This window comes from Schistocerca nitens, chromosome 7, assembly GCF_023898315.1.
Source record: "Schistocerca nitens isolate TAMUIC-IGC-003100 chromosome 7, iqSchNite1.1, whole genome shotgun sequence".
NCBI classification, from domain to species: Eukaryota; Metazoa; Arthropoda; class Insecta; order Orthoptera; family Acrididae; genus Schistocerca; species Schistocerca nitens.
Genome location: NC_064620.1, coordinates 614,458,697 through 614,480,315, shown reverse-complemented (window position 1 = coordinate 614,480,315; position 21,619 = coordinate 614,458,697). Strand labels below are relative to the sequence as shown.

The 21,619-nt window shown below is 41.6% G+C and overlaps 1 protein-coding gene and 1 non-coding gene across 6 annotated transcripts in view; both read left to right on the top strand.

Annotated features, from left to right (window-relative positions):
• LOC126194812 (gastrula zinc finger protein XlCGF17.1-like) overlaps positions 1-21,619 on the top strand; it is a 118,107-nt gene that overhangs the window by 55,380 nt on the left and 41,108 nt on the right. For all 5 annotated transcript variants that reach the window (XM_049933133.1, XM_049933132.1, XM_049933129.1 and 2 more), the window contains exon 4: positions 13,368-13,439. In XM_049933133.1, the coding sequence (XP_049789090.1) occupies positions 13,368-13,439 (72 nt within the window). The remainder of the gene's footprint in view (positions 1-13,367; positions 13,440-21,619) is intronic.
• Trnat-agu (transfer RNA threonine (anticodon AGU)) lies at positions 11,842-11,916 on the top strand. Its single transcript has one exon. It is a non-coding gene; the product is annotated as a tRNA-Thr (tRNA).

Genomic DNA, 21,619 nt, shown 5'->3' with positions numbered 1-21,619 from the left:
CATTTTCTGGGATAGGCATTCCAAAAGTTTTCATTCTTATCAACCCTCTGAAAACTAAATGTCAAAAGGGTTACAGTAAAATCTGTAGTAAATAATCAAATGTGACCAGAGTTATGTAATATAATAAGTTGCTTATGTAATTAGTTTTGGTGTTTTCCTAGGAACATACTTATGCTTTCGACAAGCAGTATTACTAGAAAGACGATGAGAGGATAGTAAAGAATGCCTTACCAGTCTCATTACTGTCAGAATTTTCAAAAATTTCCAAAAATTATATACCAATAGACTTTATATTCACTTACTTCAGAAAGACTTTTTCATTAATGCAAAGTGTAGCTTTCATAAAGACAGGAAATATTTGTCCTGAAATATGACACACTCAAATAAAGAAATCAGAAATTATTACCAGTGAAAGTACTTAGTGATTTAACTAAGACTTTTTCTTGTGTACCATATCACTTTCACGTAAAAGTTAAAGCACTACTGCATGCTGTGTGTCATTCGCCATGACATAGAGGTTATAGACAATGGTTGGTGACATGAGGGGTCACTGGTTTCGTTCTGACATCTGCACAAGTCCTTGCACTTTTTGATGAGAATGCAATATGGAACTGCAGACTGATGCTTTTAGTTGTAGGATAAGTGAAGTTCTAGTGCAAAAACCGGAAATTGGTGAAAGAATAATTAATTTCAACATGAGAGTAATGTGTAAGTCTGAGAAGAATTACTTTATAACTGACAGAGAGTGTCTTGCAATTGCTTTTGAACTATCAGCAAGTTCTGACCGTATTTATACTGCAGACCATTCACTGTTGCTACTGACGACAGTCCTTTGTGGTCGCTGACAAGCCTGGAGGATCCGTTAGAACAACTGGTGAGATGGGCACTGAAGCATGAGACATATTTAATTACTGTAGTATTAAAAAAATAGACACAAACAGAAGAATTCTAATTCCCTTTCTTAGAATCTGTTAGAGGACCTTCACAGTGCTAGTGATATCCCAGTCATTGCTGCATGAATAAATACTGCAGATGAACAGAGGAAAGAGCCAGCATTACTGAAGTGTTTTGAGAAAGACGGAAACATCAAAGATTGTTAGGAGGAAGAGTATATGAAAGGTATTATAATCTAAGGGAAGGAAAATGGTTGCTGACCAGCCCAGCTCATTTATAGCCAGCCATTCCTTAGTATTGTTACTGTTGTGTTGGCTACTGTGGGAGTCAGCACGTACACAAACAAGGAAGGAGAGAAGCTGCGATGGCCAGTAGCAGGAATATCACATGTTGATTAATCTAACACTTTATTTCTACAAAGAGAAGAACCATAACTCACTGTGATTCCTGTGCTTCCCATGCCTCCTATGTACAAGTACTTTATTCTCTATTACTACTCGCAACATGCAGGCTAAGTATTGTCTTCCTGTTATTCAGCACTGGTACTCTTGAATTCTGCTACTGAACTGGAGATAACCAGTGATGGGCAGCTGCTTAAGCCAGCATTGACAGGAGGCACTGTACTCTGTCTTCCCGGAGATGTGGTGCTGCCTGCTCATTCTGTTGGCGCATAGGTCAGCGCCTTCTTTATGCTCTGAACGATGTGCAGTCGATGCTGTAGGAATGCCCATCCCCCCCCCCCCCCCCAAGTGCCACACCATTGTCATGTTTGGAGCTATCTTATGACAACAGGGGAAGGGGGCGGAGGCAGGAAGCTGTGTGGGGTGAAGAGACAGGAGCCGCAACTGGGACCTGGGACCAACTCCGAGCCTCTGGCTGCACACCGACATCCGTCCTGTGCTCCAAGGGTAACATTGGTTGGAAAACCGTGGGAAGGCATCCACCCCCTTTCTGAGTCAGTCTCACAAAATATGGAGAGTGCGGTGATGATGATGATGATGATAGCGACAGCATCATCTCCCAGATCCATGGAGGGTACCAGGACATTGAGCTGCTGCGGAGTGAAGGTGATGGGTCCAGCTCCATTGGTCCCGGGGGTAGCTGCACTGGCCGCAACAAGATCCTGCTAGGATGCGAATCGGGACAGAAAATGTGCGATGATGGCACGGCTTCCCAGCAGGACTTTGAATTAAATACATGCAAGCACCCAAATTTTGAAGAATCATTAGGTGCAAAGCAATACATGCGGAGCGTGGGAGATGCCGTGTGGTGCAGTGGGTGCAGCAACTGGAGCAGAGTGCAGTGATGCCAACCATGTAGAAGCTCCACCGGTGACGGACCATTGCGGGGCTGGGAGCTGGACATTGTGAGGAAGAGCAGCAGCGCTAGCTCCCATGTGTGGGACACGTGTAGTATGTTCATCAGGTGCTTGAATGTATGCACAAATCATTCAGCTTCTCCATTCAACTGAGGATGAAATGGACAGCTGGTAAGCTGAGTGAATCCAATAGTTGTACAAAACTGTTAAAAATCCTGAGTCATAAACTGTCATCCATTGTCTGTAACTAACAACACTTCAGGCAATCCTTCGAAGCAAAAAATAGATGACACAGCCTGAATGATACTACACTATGTAGTAGAGTTCATGGGCACTGCAAATAGATATTTGCTAAAAGAGTCCTCAACAATAAGGCCAATAGTGTTCCCAAAGAGACTAGCAAAGTTAATATGCACTCATTGCCATGGCAATTGAGACTTTGGCCAAGCTGAAAACATTTTCATTGGTGCCAATACATTTTCAGCATAAGTGTGCACTGTGATGTCATCTCTTCAATGTGGGCATACATGCCCAGCCAAGTACAGTGCCAACACACTAACTGTTTTGTGCATACAATTCTCCAGTGTCTGTGGTGGAGTAGTCACAATACATTTTTTTGCAACATGCGAATTTTCAGAGTTGTTTTGCAATAAAATCACACCATGCTTGATGGAGAAGCTATGCCGATGAGCAAAATATCAGCACAAAAAAGAATGCTGAATGTTTTTCACTGAATTAGGCCAAGCATTACAGATGCAGTGCAACAGAAGGTTCAAGTCAGTGTCTACTTCTGTAGCCTGCACAATTTTCCTATAGTTCAGTGGAAAAGTCTTGTGCATCAATTTGACAACAAGATGTGGCAGAAGCATCAAATTCAGATTCAGGACCAACAGGAAGCCGATTAAGGGTGTCAGCATTTGCATGCTTTGACGTGGACAGGTACAATATTTGTACTGAAATTGTGACGGTAACAAAGCCCAGTGTTGTAGCTCGTGAGCCGTCCATGGTGGAACAGATTTGGATGGATGAAACAAAGAGTGAAGTGGCTTATGGTCTGTCACTAAGTAAAGCTTCCGACCAAACAATAACTGTGGAGCTTTGTTACACCATAGGTAATAGTGAGCATTTCTTTCGGTATTTGGGAGTAGTTGCTCAAGTCTTGGTCAATAACTTGGAAGTGAAAGCAATCAATCAGTCTGTCCTGTGAACCAAATCTGTGTGAGAGCACACCTCCGATACCTTATGAAGAAGTATCCACTGCCAAAACCACAGACTCAGCAGGATCAAAATGAACAAGGCATCTTTCACTCAACAAGGCGCTTTTAAGATCTGGAATGCATCCTGACACTCTTTGTTCCAAACAAAAGGGCACATTCTTCCAGTGCAGGCAATACAATGGAGTTGCCGTCTGGTCTGTGTAGTGTATAAAACGGGTATAATTTTTCACCTTCCTGAGAACTGACTGCAATTCTGTCATGTTCCGCAGGGCAGGGAGGTCCCGATAGCCAGCATATGTGAGTAAAGGGGATGAACACCATGGCTACATAGAGTATTACCTAAGTAGTGAATTTCAGTCTGAAAATAAAGCATTTGAAAAAGCATACGAAGGTTACTGATATGTTCCTCCAGTGTACATCCCAACACCACAATATCGTCCAAGTAATTTGAGCAGAATGGAACTTTTTGCAGTAATTTGTTCTAATTAGCACTGGAATACGGTAGGTGCTGAAGCTCTGCAAATTGGTAAGTGCAAAAATTTGAAGAACCGTAAATGTGTGTTGACCACAAACACTTTCTGAGACTCTTCATCTAGTGGAATTTGCAAATATGTATTGTGTAAGTCAATTTTTGAAAAATATCAGCCTGCACCACGCCTGTCCATTAGTTCCTCAGAGTGAGGCAACATATGAGCATCCATTATTGTTTGTGGACTCTCAACGGATTTGAAGTCAACACAAAGACAAAGTCTTCCAGAAAGGTGTGTTAAGGTTACTAAGGGAAAAGGACTAGCTAGGAGCTATAACACTGTTGTTTCCCCATTCTCTAAGTTCACTTGAAACTTTGTCTCTAAGTGCAAGACGGACAGAACATGCACAAAATAAACTTAGGCTGCGCATTGTCCTTCATTTTAACGTGCACCACAATATTATCTGCTCTGCCAAGTTCTTAAGAAAATAAACGGGGTAACTCCGCAAGCCATTGAGTAACACTGGCTTTTGGGTTAAGAGCAGAAACAGAAAGTACATTGTCCTGAATACAAATACCAGACAAATGAAGTGAATGTAATCCAAAAATATTTCCACAGTTTTGCAAACGCAAAATTGTAATTGTCACAGTTCTGGTGAGAGACTGAAATGTGGCAGGCAGACTACATGTTCCAAGCACTGGAATGTCCTGACCATTATACACAGTAAGTTATGTGCAAGTTTTGTCAACTGTGGTGAGTCCAACTGTTCACAAGTGCCACGATTAAACAGTGTAACGGAAGTGCCAGTGTCTAACTTAAGTAGCACACAGCATCTGGCAATGACTAATTTCACAAACAGTTTGTGTAACATTTGATTCAGTGTAGGATCAGAATGTTTGAGAATTTTTTCACAAATCCTACTGTCTGGCACGTTGTACGCAATTGCATCATGAATCATTGTGTCACTATAGTACCATTGACAGCTACATTGAAAGTGACACAGTCAGGTCAAACCTTGAAGTTCAGTGATCCACCAACAGTATGTGTGTTCTGGCTTTTTCCACAAATGAAAGAGCTTGTAATGAGCTGCAGCAACCTCTACCTGATCGTTGTAATACTTAGTGAGGCTGGAAACTAATTAAAAAACCAGCAATAATGTCTGAGCTCCTGCTGTTGCTGTGTTTCACTGGATTGGACTGACCTCTTGCAGAGGCTTCTCAAGTGGAAATAAATGCACTGAATATTTCATCAGCTGTGCTATCAACAAGGCATTCTGACATCTGTAGCTCTGGAAATTGCCATGTTTTTTCCGAAGACATAACTTTGAGCATGGAGCACCCTGCGTAGTGATCACTGAGCATGTAAAACTGTTTCAGTAGAAACTGACATCAGAAATAATTTCATGATGCAGCATCATCCACAGAATGATAGTTGTCCAGCACCCATAGACGAATGCATTCAAGGAATTTTTTGTGAAAAGGTGACGGAAGATATGCTCTTGATTTTTGTTGGTGTCAAGTGGGTAGATTGTGACATGATACTGCCTGTTATGACACTTGTGTACGACAGTGCAAAGCAAGTCACTACAGGTTTCGCAATTTCCCATGATCCTCTCAAAAAGGCTGAGAAAATGGTTACTCTGTGTTTCAGCCTGATGATGCTCAGGACGATTACGTCAAACAGGTCATCACAAGAATTGAAGAAGCAAGAGCTGCCATACAGACATCGGATGCCCGGGATCCTGACCACGAATGTTATAATGCCAAACACTGACCTGTAAAATGCAACCCATTGTACTTTGTATTGATTTTTACACCTGTGTGCATGGTTGGGCTACCAGAAAAATAATAAAAGCGGTACTTTGGCCTCGACTGTATTTCTTATCACTTCTCAGATGCCACATATAAAGTCTAGGATGATAATCCTACACCGAGGAGACAAAAATCGACATGCATTATCCATGTCCTTTACATAAAACCCTATCACAGTTCTGAAATGTGATTTGTGGTCTACACCGAGGAGACAGAAATTGACATGCATTATCCATGTCTTTTACATAAAACCCTATTAGTTCTGAAATGTGTTTTGTGGTAGGGCCTTCTAAAATGAATTTAAAGGCCTGTCCAGTGCATTGTTGTGAATCAACAGAAATAATTCCATCTGAACATCATTGTGTGCATAAGGACACGACAACACAACCAGAACATAGGATCCACCAGTGTTGCCATGTGAAGGAAACTGACTAAATATGTGAAAAAAGTAGCTGCAAGTATGTCATTTGCTGCAGTGTAGAGACTGTAGTTGTTAGCTGGCTGGAATGTGCAGGTCACTGATTCAATTACTGCATACTGCAATTATTTATCATTTGTGATTTTTCTAAGGTTCTTGAATTTACTTAATTGTGGAATATTTTAGTTTGCTAGACTATTAAACATATAAATATGAGCACACTCTTCTGCGACAGGCAGGTCGGCGCCATTTGTACTGTTGTGCATGCTCGATAAACGTACTTCAGTGTGAAGTGGTAGTTACTGTTATTGACCCTGCTATCGTAACTGGTGCTCAATTCTGGTTTCTGTGTGACAGTGTTATGGATTTTATGGGGTAGTAGACACAGCAGGTTTAATTTTTTTTATCTGCAAGATGGACAGCAAAGTGTATCATTCCATGGTGCTTGTGTAGCACTTGAAATTTGAATCAGTTAGAGGTGATGTGACTCAAGGTTCTACTTTGTGTCCTATGTTGTTTCTAATACATATGACCTGCCTTCCACTCGCATTGTCAGATGGTGCAAATGTTGACCTGTTTCCAGATAATAAAAGTTCGGGAGTAAGAAATAGCATGAGCTTTCATACTGAAAAATCAGCAAATTATCCTATCAGTTGGTAGTATAAGACAGGTTGATTATTATTAAATTTTGTCGAGGCTCATTGAATGGAATGTAGTGCTTCTGATAGAAGCTGCAAAACTAGTCTGTTCAAACGAATGAAATACAAGCAGTAGATAATGTTTAGTTTGTTAACTAGATAACTGACACCCTTCAATTATTGAAGCACCTTAGTTCATTGTCATTATCATTTAACTTGCAACACATAAATAAAAAAAATGTTAATCACAGCCATATGTTTTGGGAGTCAAGTGTGTCTGACTTCAAAATTGGTAATACCCGATCCTCTATTATGCTTCACTGCACTACCACCCATTCATCGAAGCGCTGCTTTTCTGTAGCAGTAACACCTTTTGCATCTGTTTAATGTCACACCAGCTGCCTTGCTGTACGTTGACTCGTTTTTGTAAACAGCTAGTATTCGGCGCCAACTGTCTTCATTGAACCACTAACCACTCCATTGTATTCCACATTTGTCAAGAGGACACGAAGAAACGATATTGCCAATAGTTATCTATGAAAATTGCTTGCATGTATCATATTACTGCTAAATTCAAAAAAAATCCATGACCTCGTTGAAGAATGTTTAGAATTTTCTCTGATTTGTCCATTGAGCACATTATGGAATGAAACATAGTTTCTAGTTCTTCAAGTTGGTTAAGTTTCCTTTCTTTGCTAGCAAGCCTAAATCCTCTTCAATACCTTTCACTGGATGGATTGTGTTGTAATTGCACTTGCCTACTGGAGTTATTCTATAATTTCCTTGGCTGTATGGTCTGTGTGCTCTTTCTATAACTTGTCAAGTATATTCTTCCTGTTTGATCTTCATACTTTGTGTTGCATGATACACTCTGTATATTTCCATTTGTTGCAGTTTACTTTAAACTATTCTAAGTTTTTCCACATGGAATGCCACCTGGACACTGTACGGTTTAAATGTATTCACCAGTTTTGCTGAGATTTTCTCTAGATATGGCACAATACCAATCTTTCTGTCCTTAGGTAGTTCTTCTTGTTTCCTCATTCCGTTGTGGGTTAGGTGATTCACCATACACTGAGGTGACAAAAGTCATGGGATAGCGATATGCACTTATGCAGATGGCTGTAGTATTGCGTACACAAGGTATAAAAGGACCGTGCTCTGGCAGAGCTGTCATTTGTACCAAGGTGATTCATGTTAAAAGGGTTCTGATGTGATTATGGCTGCATTACGGGAATTAAAGACTTTGAAAATGAAATGGCAGTTGGAGCTAGAGGCATAGGACATTCCAGTTTGGAAATCATTAGAGAATTCAGTATTCCAAGATTCATAGTGCCAAGAATAAAAAAAAAAAAAAAATCAGGCATTACCTCTCACCACGGACAGTGTAGTGGCCAATGGCCTTCAGTTAATGATCAAGATTAGCAGCTTTTGCGTAGAGATGTCAGTGCTAACAGACTAGCAGCACTAACAATCATAGTGGGACATATGATGAATATATCTGTTGAACCCTAAACAACTATATACTGTGGGCTGGCCAGATGTGTCCCAATTTTAGTTGGTAAGAGTTGGTGGTAGAGTTAGTGTGGTGCAGATCCCACAAACCGTGGACACAGGTTACAACAAGGGACCGTGCAAGCTGGTGGCGGCTCCGTAATGGAGTAAGCTGTGTTTACACGGAATGGACTGTGTCATCTGGTCCCACTGAACCGATTGTTGACTGGAAATGATAATGTTTGGCTACTTGGAGACCATTTGCAGCCATTCATAGACTTTGTGTTCCCAAGCAAAATAGTTATGTTACTGAGCTACTGTCATTCACGCTTAGTTTGAAATACATTCTGGACAATTTGAGTGAATGATTTGCCTACTAAGATCGCTTGGCATGAATCCTATCAAACATTTATGGGACATAATTGAGAGGCCAGTTTGTCCACAAAATCCTTCACCAGCAATACTTTCTTAATTATGGATGTCTGCAGCATGGCTCAGTATTTCTGCAGGGGATGTTCACTGACTTCTTGAGTCCATGCCACACCAAATTGCTGCACTACGTCTTGCAAAATGAGGTCCCTCATGATAGTGGGAGGTATCCCATGACTTTTGTCACCTCATTGTACTTACAGCATATGTGCTGTTTACTACCACTTGTTGATGATGTTCAACTTACTTATTCTTTCTGCTGTAACCATTGGCACACTCATGGCTCCATGTGTATATAATTATTGGGACTGTTGTTTTTCCATATCTGCTTTGACATCTCTGGGATACAATGGAATAGTTGGTGGTTCAGTGCAACCAGTTGGTGCTGTATACTTGATGTTTATGGAGCAAGTCAGTGTATGGGAAGGCAGCTGGTGTGGCATTATGCAGATGTGATCAGTGTTAATGCAGTGAATGAGTGGTAGCATGATGAAGCAAAACAGAGTATCAAGTGTTATCAATTTTAAAGTAAGACATAGAAGTCATGTATGAATAATTTTATTTTATGACAATTCTTGTATGCTTTTTAAGTGTGTGTGTGTGTGTGTGTGTGTGTGTGTGTGTGTGTGTGTGTGTGTGTGTAGAAAATGTTGAATTCAGACAGCCAAATGATGCGAGTTTGACTCTGTGGATAACATTCCTTATACTTGTGTGTTACATGCCAAAGAATGATGATGATTAACTTACAGTCCTTAAGAGGGATAATATTAGACTTCTTAGTTCAAATAAATTTTCAGTAAGCAAGGTTAGAGTTGTAGGATATTTAAAAATTCCACCTATCTTTACTAACAAATGGCTTTTAGAACTGTGTTTTGAAAATTTAGTTTAAAGAGATAATATTCTATAGGTACAGAAGTACTTTGTAAGATTTATATCTAATGTTATTTGAAAGACATGCCACTAAAACATATGGTATTTTGACAAATTTCACAATACACACATTTACCAGTGTTCTTTGTTGTTACCATTATTTCTCTTTTCTTAAGAAATATATCTCGAATACATCACGAGGACCTTAAGTAAACTCTACAAAGACTTCAAAAGCTTCACATTTGTGGAGAAAGAAGTCAGGTACTGGGTACTCATGTGTGCCAGTGCATGTTGAATGTGTTGAGAGTGATGTGGAGTTTGGCTGAATTGGAGAACTTTGTTGAATAACTCTTTCTGCTCTAGTAGTGAATACCTTCACAGAACCCTTAAAATTAATGTTTTGAGTTACAATATTATTTATATTAGTTCCCTATCTTTATGAGCATTGGTAAATTTAAGGTTTTTCATTGTATTACACTTAATAAAATATACATCCTTCTCTTCTTTCCACATCCCAGAAACACCTCTCCACAAGATCCACAGAGTATGATACCCATAACATTAAGTAAGAGCTGCCAAGTTGTGCCAAGCTGACATTGATTAGTACAGTTTGTGAGCTTGACTGAGTTTCCATCAGCTTGTATTATCAGCCAGTGGAAAGCTGCCAAATTGCCCATGTTGATGTCAATTGTGTATCAGTGTGTGCATATATGTATTAGACAGTTGAAGAGTGGTACGTGTGCTCTTGCTGGTTCTGGATGGCAATGGGTACAGATTTGTTCCTGCAGGAACAATCAAACTGATTGAACACACACACAAACTGATCACACAATAGCATCCAAAATGTCAGCTAAGAGCAAAGTGAATCTTATCATAAAGATGGACTAGGAGATTGAGATTGAGGGTGGTGTGCATAGCACTTCCTCTTGGCACCTCTCCACTTTGCAACCAACCTCCAGTGGTATAGATGAGAGATACAGGTGGGAGGATGGGTTGCACAAAGTTGTGTTTAGTGTTGATAGTAAATTCCAATTCAGTACTGTGTTGACAAGTAGAACAGCAGCTACCACAATTTGTCAGGCAGAGTCAGGTCTGCACGTCATATGTGTGTCAGTAATGATAGCTTTCAGTGATTGTACAGTTGCAGTATGTATTGAGGCGGGGGGGGGGGGGGGGGGGGGGGGGGACAGACTGCCCGGAGCAGGCCTTTTCAGTTAATGCCATTTCGTAGGCAACTGTTTTACAATTGATAACTGTTCAGACTGCCTGTGAAGTGAATGTAATCTTGAGCGTGGTGATGGTGGTGAGCTGACGAATTATTCATTTCATAACAATTTACTTCTCACTTTGAATTCATCTTGAGTTCCAATGCTTCTTTAGTAGCAAATAAGGTGACACATGCTGTAGTATTTATAAAAGCATGCTTTTTGGGCATTTTTTAGGGAATACCAGCTTTGAAGAACTGGAAACCGAGACCATTTTTTCGTGAAAAATTTCCTGTTGATAGTCTTAAGGACTTAAATTCCCTAATTACTGGCTTGTTTTTGATGATTTCTACTGTGTCATTTTCTCACAGGAATATTATATGAATACACTTTGATTGGGCCTATTCTCGTATCTATTTTGGTGAAATTAAAGATGCTGTATTCCTTTAACTTTAGTTGGTAGTATTACAAACCATTCCTTATTAACAATTTTCATATTTGTGACATGCACCTTTGTAAACAAATTGGTTACTGGCATCAATCCGTGTAAGGTTGCAGCTGCTAAAGCACCATCCTGCTGCCGTCATAATGATTGACAATCCTACAGTAGAGAGTGAAAAATGTGCTATCCACCCTTGGTGCAACATATCTATGTTAACTGGCTGTCACATGTCCATGGAGAGAGATCTCGCTTTTGAGAAAGATGAAAATTGGAGACAGCGTATGAACTCTCCATATAAAACAGTTCTTAAAGAATATGCCCATTAGCACCAGTAAATAAAAAGTCAACTTACTAAATGCAGTAACTAGATGGAATAAAATTTGTAGGTAAGAATGGTGATTTTAGAAAATCCCTCAGTTGCTTTTTGCAAAATGGAGCAGCAAAGGTATAGTGTGACAGTTGCGTTAAAAGTCTTGTATTCTATTGTGACCATGTTTTTGACACATCCCAAACACGTTATCTGATTTATATGAATGTGTGGTGTCTGTTCTTTCGGACATGTCCGATGGTAGTGTGGTAGTGTAGATCGGCCGTGAGGAGTGCCAAGATAGTCGGCGCAGCTGCGATAACACTGTGTCCCGGATGGCGCAGTGGTTAGCACACCTGCCTAGTAAGCAGGAGGTCATGGGTTCAAATCCCAGTCTGGCACACATTTTTACATGTTGCTGTTGATTCTGCATAATGTCCCAATGCAGCTGACAGCAGTGATCCCTCCCCTCCCCTTTCCATTCCTTTCCTCGCCTCTCTACCTTCAATTTACATATATGGTTATATGATGTGGAATTCGCAGTATGCGATTAGCAAGCACAGAATTTTGGGTCCTTTATCTACTGAACACAGTTCGCTCTACTAATGAGTTCCTGGTGTTTGATATGGGAACTGCTTTTGTAAATTCATTGTAAAGCCATTCAACAATAGAACCCTTCCTCTGTTTCATTATCTGATACAAAGTGTTAACAGTCACAGTCATAGCTCTATGTAGGTAATTTTTCTTAATTTTCTTGAACCACCCTTAATAGAGCTTTGCATTTGTCTCTCAATGATAGTTGGTACCATCTTCTGCCTGGGGGAAAAGCAAACCAGCATTGTGGACAAACTCCTGTTTATTCCGAATGTGGCATATTGTAATCATCTTTCCTGAAGTGGAATGGTGTTTCATTTCAACACTTCCAGCCATTGCATTGGTGCACAGTTCCTCTGTAAAGGCCTGTACCAATTTTTTGGTGACTGAAGTTATTTTTTATTTCTGCCATGTGAATTTGCTGGAATGATCTTGCTCTACACTAATTTGTCAGTATAATAAATAGTTCCAGTATTTCACATGTATTTTATTTCCTGCAAGAACTGGTCTCTATTTCCTGTTATTTGATTATTTACTATTGATACAAGCTTCTTGTTAAACGTTTGGATATAAACTTCTGTCAGTTGGAAGAACTCTTTTTTATGCAGCAACTGACATTTATAAATTACCTTTTATATATTCTCATCTCCATCACACATGTGGAAGTTGTTGAAGTGGGATCAAATAGAATGACATGCACCAGGCTACTGAACAACTCCAGACTTGTCTTCTTGGCTAGTAATACCATACAGTCATTCCATTATAAATGGTAATGAAACCCTACTAAATGTCTCCAACTATGTACATTCGATACATTATATTTTTAGTGTGATTAAGCTGCCAGTTCTTGCACCAAGTGTCAGTCCTGTGCAGGTCTGTTGTGTTTTGCTGCCATTTTCTGGTGTTGCAACCTGTGCACATAATACCATAATTGGGGAATGGACTCTTGGATATTCCCACAATATCCACCAAGGTTAATGAATTTCTGTTGTGGAAGTGTGCTTCATACTCATTATGTCAAAGAAGTCATTATTTTCCTTTCCTGTACAATTTGCAGAATTTTTAATAGCAGTTCCACTTTCTCCAAATCACATCATAAAATAGGACACTTTTTCTCTTTTATAAAGCCTTTTCAGTTTCCCCATTTTGTATCTAAATTGAATCTTTAATGATTTACAATTCTTGTCTGGTTTTTGTACTGCTTGTTCAATTAACAGCTGCTCTTTCCACCTCTAAACTGCCACTTCCCTTCTGTTACAGCCCTTTGAATTTGTGTGTGTGAAGGAGGAGCAACCTGAAGAAGACTACGAAGTCAAACCAGTTGCATCTGAGGTGAGTTATACACACGTATGTCAGTTTGTACAATATATGTATTTAAAATGGCAACTCGTGTAAGTATATACAAGATATTTCTATTTTCAAACGCATTGCAGCCTGTTGGCCTGTTCTTGAATGTAACTGGTATTGCAGTAGCACCACATTTTTGTCACTTCAGAATGATTCACTCTTAGAACACTCTCATTGTGTAGACTAAAAGGCAGGGCTGTTGGCATATTTTTGCATATTTGCACTCCCTTCTTTAGGAATTGTCTTCTGCATTAGTGCCCATAAAGTAAATAAAGCATTCTGTTCTCCAAATATGAAGTGTAAGAATAGCGTGTGTGAAGTAGATAACACATCATGCAGAGGCCCCCTAAGGATCTTGGAGTTTTCACACTCTCCCAATAAATTTTCTCCTTAATGCTTTATGCTGTTGCCAATAAAAATCAGTTTCAGCTGAACTGTCATTTGCACTGTGACAGGAAGGTGGTAGCTGCAGAGAAACCACCGTGAAACGTGAACAGTTCTTGGTTTTCAGGATATGCTAGAGACCTTTTGGGTGATGTAGGCTCTGTAGGTGGTTTGGGAGACACGTGAATTATGGGGAGGCTGCAGCCATAGCAGCGGTGGATGTAAACACAGTCATTTATTTAATAATTCAGCGTGACTCCGCCATGTCTTTTAATTTATATGTTTGTAGGTTTCCATGGCGAAATGTCATTTTGAATGAAATGGGTATTAGGCCGTGTCATTGTAAAATGCAAATGCAACTAAAATGCCAAGGTTTCAGCTGGCTTTCTGTAATCCTCTTCAGAGCAGTTAACTACTGGATACTAGTGAATGTATTCCCCTATATACTATCTATTTTGGTTATCTGGTAGCCATCAGTATCACATATCTGGGATGTCACTGGACAGTTTGAAGAGAGATTGTTAAGGAGGGGGACAGCTGTATGATAGGCTATAGCAAATCAGGGTAATGTTTTCCCACAGGAAGCATTAATGTTGCACGGCATTTCCCTCATGGCCACTGTTTTCACCACTAAATCCAGGTTGAGTGGTGGTGCTGGCTGGTGAACACAAATGGCCTGCTGGGCTGGAATTACTGGCAGCGAGACCATAACTATCCTCCGTATTAGAGTGTTTGATTATATCAGTAGCCTCCCTATATTTTTTGCTGCTGCATGCACAGCTGCCAAGAAAGTCTTTAACTTTTCCATCCAGCTATTACAGGCATTGTAGTGCATTTTCTTCTTCACATAATATTCTGGCACTGAGCGGCATGCATAGTGATGGTCTGAGTGCAGAGAGGTGAGCTGCTTACACAGTATAATGTAGATCTGGCACACTGCTAACCAGCAGTGGCACAGTGTCTGCACGTGGCTCAGCCGTGGCATGGCATGGGCTGCAAGTGGCTCAGCCGTGGCATGGCATGGGCTGCAAATGATGTTGGCCAGCATGCGGTGCTGCCCAGCTTTAGACTCTGAACTGCTGGTTGGACTCTAGTGGTGGTAAGTGATCCTGTGGAGGTGGTGGCAGCATACTGGCTGCCAGCATTGGGGCGGTATGGCAGAGATCCATAGGTATCGGCCCAACAGCAGCAGAGTTCACAGCAGTTACTCAGTACAACTTGTAGTGGTGGCTGACAGGCTGCAGGCACTGTGCGTAGTCCAGTGGCCTCTCGTCAAGGACCTCTCAGATGCCATGAATCTACTTCCTCTGTCAGTCACTTTCCAGCTACTCTCTTTTGCCCATAATATGCTTTTTCCCTCTGTATCCTGATAGACTACTTCCTGGGCTACCATGCTGCTCATAATATACAAAAAAGTCTTTGTACAACTTTCTCATTGTGTTCTCCCTTTATAATAAGTTTCTACAGACATCGTTGGTGGATTTACTGCTGTTATGTCCAGTGTGTTCCTGAGAACGGAGTGGTTTAATTAATGGTGTCAGGGCCAGTAACTCTTGTCGCACCTGTGCATTGCCTCCCCGTATGGCTGCTTTGTATCAGTATTATGGAAAGAATAGTTGCTACTCACCATATAACAGAGACGCTAAGTCACAGGTACGCACAACAAAAAGACTGTCAGCAAGTGAGCATTCGACCAACAAGGCCTTTGTCGGAAATAGACAACATAAACGTATACACTCACGCAAATGCAACTCTTGCACACATGACCACAGACACTAAAGCAGAGATACTAAATACAGTTTTCTGAAATTCCTTCCGCAAAGAAGATGAAGCGAATATTCCAGAATTCGCATCAAGAACAACTGCAAGTATGAATAACTTAAAAGTAGACATCCTTGTTCTAGTGAAGCAGCTTAAATGACTTAATAAAGGCAAGGCCTCCGATCCAGATTGTATACCAGTCAGATTCCTTTCAGTGCATGCTGATACAATAGCTCCGTACTTAACAGTTACATGCAACTGCTCGCTCATCAAAAGAAAGATTGGAAAATTGTACACGTCTCACCACAACCAAACTAAGAAAATATGACTCATTTATTACAGACGCATATCACTAATGTTGATTTGCTGTAGGATTTTGGAACATATATTGTGCTCAAACATTTTGAATTACCTCAAAGAAAACAGTTTATTGACAAACTGCGAACATGGATTCACAAAATATCTTTCTTATGAAACACAGGTAGCTTTTTATTCTCATGAAGTAATGAGCACTATCGGCAGGGGATGTCAAATTGATTCCATTTTTTTTTTTTTTTTTTTTTTTTTGATTTCCAGAAACCTTTTGACAGCATTCATCACAAGCGACTGCTAATCAAATTGTGTGCCTATGGAGTGGTGTCTTAGTTGTGCGACTGGATTCATCATTTCTTGTCAGAAAGCTCACAATTGATAGTAACTGATAAAGTTGTAGAGTAAAACAGATGTAAAATCTGGCATTCCCCAAGGAAGAGGTACAGGCGCTCTGTTGTCATTCCTGATCTACATGAACAATTTAGGAGACAACCTGAACAGCCCACTAAGTTTGTTTGCCAATGAGCTGTCATTGACTGTCTTGTAAATTCATCAGATGATCAAAGCAATTGCAAAGTGGTTTACACAAGACGTCTGTATGGTGCAAAAAGTGGCAGTTGACTCTAAGCAATGAAAGCATTAGTAATAAGACAAATCTGCGAAGATTGGATTTGCGATAAATCTCACAAATCTAAAGGCTATCAATTTAACTAAATACTTTGTAATTACAATTATGAATAACTTCAAGTTGGACGATCATCTAAATAATGTTGCGTAGAAAGTGAACCAGAAACTGTGAGTAATTGGCAGAAAACTTAGAAAATGCAACAAGTTTACTAAAGAGACTTCTTACACTATGCCTGCCTGCCCTCTTCTGGAGTTTTGCTGTGCAGTGTCAGATCCACATGGGTTAGGACTGACAGAGAACATCAAAAAGTCCAAAGAGGGGCAGCTCGTTTTGTGTTGAGTGTCATGGATATTATATGTGAAATTGGGTGGCAAGTCATTAAAACAAAGCCATTTTTCACCGCAACAGGATATTCTCATGAAATTTCAATCACCAACTTTCTCTAAACAGTGTTAAAACATTTTGTTGGTGCCCACTTAAATAGGGAGAAATGATCCTCTAAATAAAATAAGAGAAATCAGAGCTTGCACAGAAAGATTTGTTTGTTCATTTTCCAGCATGCTGTTGGAGAGTGGAACAGTAGAGAAATAGCTTGAATTTGGTTTGATGAACCCTCTGCGAGGCACTTAATTGTAAACTGCATAGTAATCATGTAGATGTAGATAGATATAGTCTCCCAGCCATCTCAATTCTGACAGCAAATGCAAAAAGTGAAAGCAGGATGGGCACCCAAATGCAGCACGATTTGGGAGACAGGTGCGAAGTGTGGGGAGCTGCAGTCACACCAGTGGTGGACATAAACACAGTTCTTTATTTAATCATTCAACTTGACTCCACCATGAACATAAAAAGTCTGGATAGTATAGTGTGTTTCATTCTTCTCGTAATATTCTGGCACTGGGTGGCAGGCTTAGTAGTGGCTTGAGTGCAGGGAGGTGAGCTGCTGACACAGTGAAATGTAGAGCTGGCACACTGATGCAGCTGCTGTGGTGTGGAGAGTCTCCACATGGCTTGGCTGCAATGCGACAGAATGCAGAATGATAAGGGCTCTGTAGAGGAACAACAGATTTTGTTGGACTGTTAGTTGAGATAAACAGCGACACTCGTTCATGTTGGTAGTACCTTCACAGTTGACTGTTTGGATAATTAATCAATCCCATAAAAAAAAAGCATTTTTTTCAAAGTGTGTCTTTCACTCTGCAGTAAAGTGAGTGCTTTTATGAAATTTCCTGGCTGGTTAAAACTGTGTGCTCGACTGGGACTCGAGCTCAGAATCAAGAGTCTTGCCATTAGCTGGTAGTGCTCTTACCACTTAGCCGTCCAGGCATGTTCTGACTACAAGACACACAGATAACAACAAACCCAATGCTTTTTTTCTTCAAGAATACTGGTACAGCCACGGAGTGGCTGCTCTACTTGTCCAAGACACATTGCCAGAATGTAAATATATGACTGAGGGTGAGACTGCCCGAGCTCGATTCCATAAGCTGTCGTCTGGCCTGTAGAGTGAAATATTTAGAGGCTGTGAGCACATATGAGAACAGAGATGTCTGGCGCTGCTAGTTTCTTGTGATTTCTGTGACGTGGCATAAAGCTACACACCTGGATTTCAGGTATGGAACCTTACACATGTAGCTTCACCCCTCTCCCCTTGGGGATGGAGGTTCACTGATACACTGGGCAAGGAGTGGATGGCCTCAATGTGGAGAGGTGGGCAAGGAGTGGATGACCTCAATGTGGAGACAGTGTTCATGTCCACGGAGACCTCGGAGGTGAGAGGGGAGAACTACTCTCTCAGCAGAGAGGAATAAGGATGAAAGTGGCCAGTGTGAAGAGTGCTCTGAAGCCCCACTGTGGGAGCACAAAATGACGGGACCAGTGACAGGCATTCCAATCCAGAATCTGTGGTGACATAAGACAGTGGAGGAAGAGTGGAAGTGACTCCACTGCAAGCTGAGGCCACGCAAATGACATCGAACCAGTAATGGTTGTATCCACCAGCTGGAGGGGCACTGGGGCAGCTGCCAGAGGTTGTAATGTCATAGTCTCATCAGCGGCACTGATGCAGGCAAAAATTGAGGCTGGAATACTGGTGGATAGGTGACACCCAGCAACCTATCCACCGGTGAAGGTGGTGGTGCAGCCTAGCTGGACACATGGGTGCCCATCTGGACTTGGAGCTGATTTTGATGGTGCCAGACCTCCCAGTCACCATTCCGGAGAGCATAGATGTGGCATCTGATCTGACACACAGTGGTTGCTGGTAACCATGGAGGTGCTGATCAAAACCTCCCCTGGTAAGAAGTGTGGTACGGTGGAATACAGCTGCAGGTGAGAACATGACAGAGGAGGTATAACAACATCCACAATGGCCATCCATGGAGAAGCTTGGCAGGGTTACTGGAACCAATGCAAGTCATCCAGTAGGCTATAGGAAAAACAGTAATGCCTCCTTGGTGGGGAATCTCTGCAGATATTTTTTCTTCTGGGCCTTAAAGGTGTGAACCATGCACTTGGCCTCACCATTAGATTTGGAGTGAAAGTGAGGAGAGCGAACATGCCGAATGCTTGACTGCACACAGAAATCACAAATTGCCTGGTACAAGAACTGACATCCATTGTCAGAAACGGGAGTAGCCAAGAAACCTTCCACAGAAAATTTTTTTGAAAGGGTTTGAATATCAAGTTCTGTAGTGGTTTAGGAGCAGCGGACTCTGTATAGAAAACTTGTCAATGACAGTCAGCCAGCCAAGACACATTCAGAAACAGACCTACAAAATCCACATGGATGCATTATTAGGTCTAGGTTGCTTGAGGCCTTGGGGGAAAACAAAGCCTTTGGACCCGCCTGTTGACTAGGGCACTGGGGACTTGCAGCAACCAAATGCTCCATCTCACAGTCAATGCAGGGCCAGTACACATATCTGTAAGTCAAGGCTTTGTTGTGGGAAACACCCCAGTGACCCTCACGTAACAGCTGTAAGACCTCCCACCGCAAACTCCCAGGAATGACCACCCTGGGAGCTGCATCGTCTGTGGGGAGGTGGAGGAGGAGGACGCTGTCTAAGAACAAGAGACGATTATGCATGACAAAGTAGTTATAAAGTGGATTGGAAGTGCGGCCTGAAGGACAGCATGACCAACCCAGCTGGACAAGGTGGATGACCTACTTGAGGATGCGGTCGGATGCTGTGACCTGGTGACCCGGGTATCAGTGATAGGAAAGCCGTCTACTGCTTGGCAGAAGGCAACATCCAAATGAAAGCATAAGAGCTCCTCTCTATGAAACTTGGAGTCTGGACCAGTGAGAAACCTGGATAAAGTGTGAGTATTGGCATGGCATGAGGTGGGACGAAAATGGATGTCATTGTGATATTTGGAAAGGAAGAATGCCCATCACAGTAACCTCTGGGTTTGGCTGCCTTATCGGGGACCTGTGCGGATGGGGTGAATAATGAAACTAATGGCTTGTGGTCAGTAACGAGTTAGAATTTGATGCAATACAAGAGCACATGAAATTCGGTGACCGCCAGAGCTGCCGCCTCAACCTGAGTGTGGACTTGTTCAGGACTGACAGTTTTGGATGGAAATTCCAGTGGCTGCTCTGAGTCGTCTGCATTCCAATGGGCAAGAACTGCCCTCACGCCATAGTGCAAGACATCTGTAGCCAAAACCAGTGATTTGTTAGGATCAAAAGTAGCTATATATGGCACTGACCTGAGATAGTCCTTCAGCGTGGAAAAGGCCTGATTGCACACTGAAGATCGGAGAGAGGAAGCACCCTTGTGGAGAAGGAGGTAGAGAGTGTGCGCAATGATGGATGCCCCGGGACGGAATTGGTCATAATAGGCAATTTTACCCAAGAAATCCTGCAGTTCATACAGTGGTGGTCCAGGTACTCGAGAGGGTTTGAAAAGTTTAGACTTCTGTAGATCACAATGCAGACCCACAGCTCAAATTATTTCAAGAATGACTCGGAGATTGTGCGGGGGGTCACTTGTATTACATGCAGTAACATCGTCCAGGTAGGTGAAACAGTGCAGAATAGTGGACGTGACGTGCTCCTTATAGTGTTGAAAAATTGCAAGGGCACTTGCCGTGCCAAACATTAACCTTTGGTACTGACACACACCATAAGGTGTGGTAAGAACCATGATATGCTTGCACTCGTCATCGAAGGTTAACTGATGGTATGGTGGAGAAGAACTGACACCTGGTAAGTGTGTGAACAGCTCTTCCGGATGTGGCAGTGGGTATGTGCCAAACAAAGACTGTGAATTCCTGGTGACTTTAAAATCACAGCAAAGTCAACGTTTACCAGAGGGATTTTATGGTAGCAGGGGGTGCGCCCATTCAATAGAGCAAACTGATACCACAGCCCCTAGAGATGCCAGTCCAGCTCCGTCTTGGATTTGGAACAGATTGCTGCGGAATCCACCAAGAACAAAGAGAAGTCTAGGATGAGCCGACTACATTGAGGTTATGTGGGCTTTAAAGTCTGTGGCACATACTAGGTCTTCTGTAAAAAATATCCTGAAATTCAGAGCACAGAGAATTCAGTGACTGATGAGGGACATTGGCAGATATCAGTTGTATGGAGCCCATGACTGAAAAGCCAAAGGCATGAGAGGCACCAAGCCAGAAAATGTTTACCGCACTAGCATCCTGAACAACAGTAAAGGTAGGCCGAGCTACTGATGTATAGGTAACGTCAGCTGTGAATTGACCAAGCAAGGGGATTTGCTGTTTACTTTATCCCCCTAGGTGCCTGTTTACTGATAGACAACAAAGGAGAGCTGAAATGTAAATATGTTTGGGCATTAAACAGGAAAACTGCCACACTGGTGTCCACTTGCAGGCGCAACAACATTTGAAGCAGAGCTTTCATGTCCCAACACAATGAGAAAAGCAACTGCAGAATGAAACACAAAAAATGACCCTACTCATTGCCAGTCTCATTTCACTGCAAGAACACACAGATAATAACAAACACAACACTTTATTACTCCAAGAATATTTGTCATATACTGGCTGATCTACTGGCCTGAGAGACAGAGGTTGGATGTAAACATATGACTGA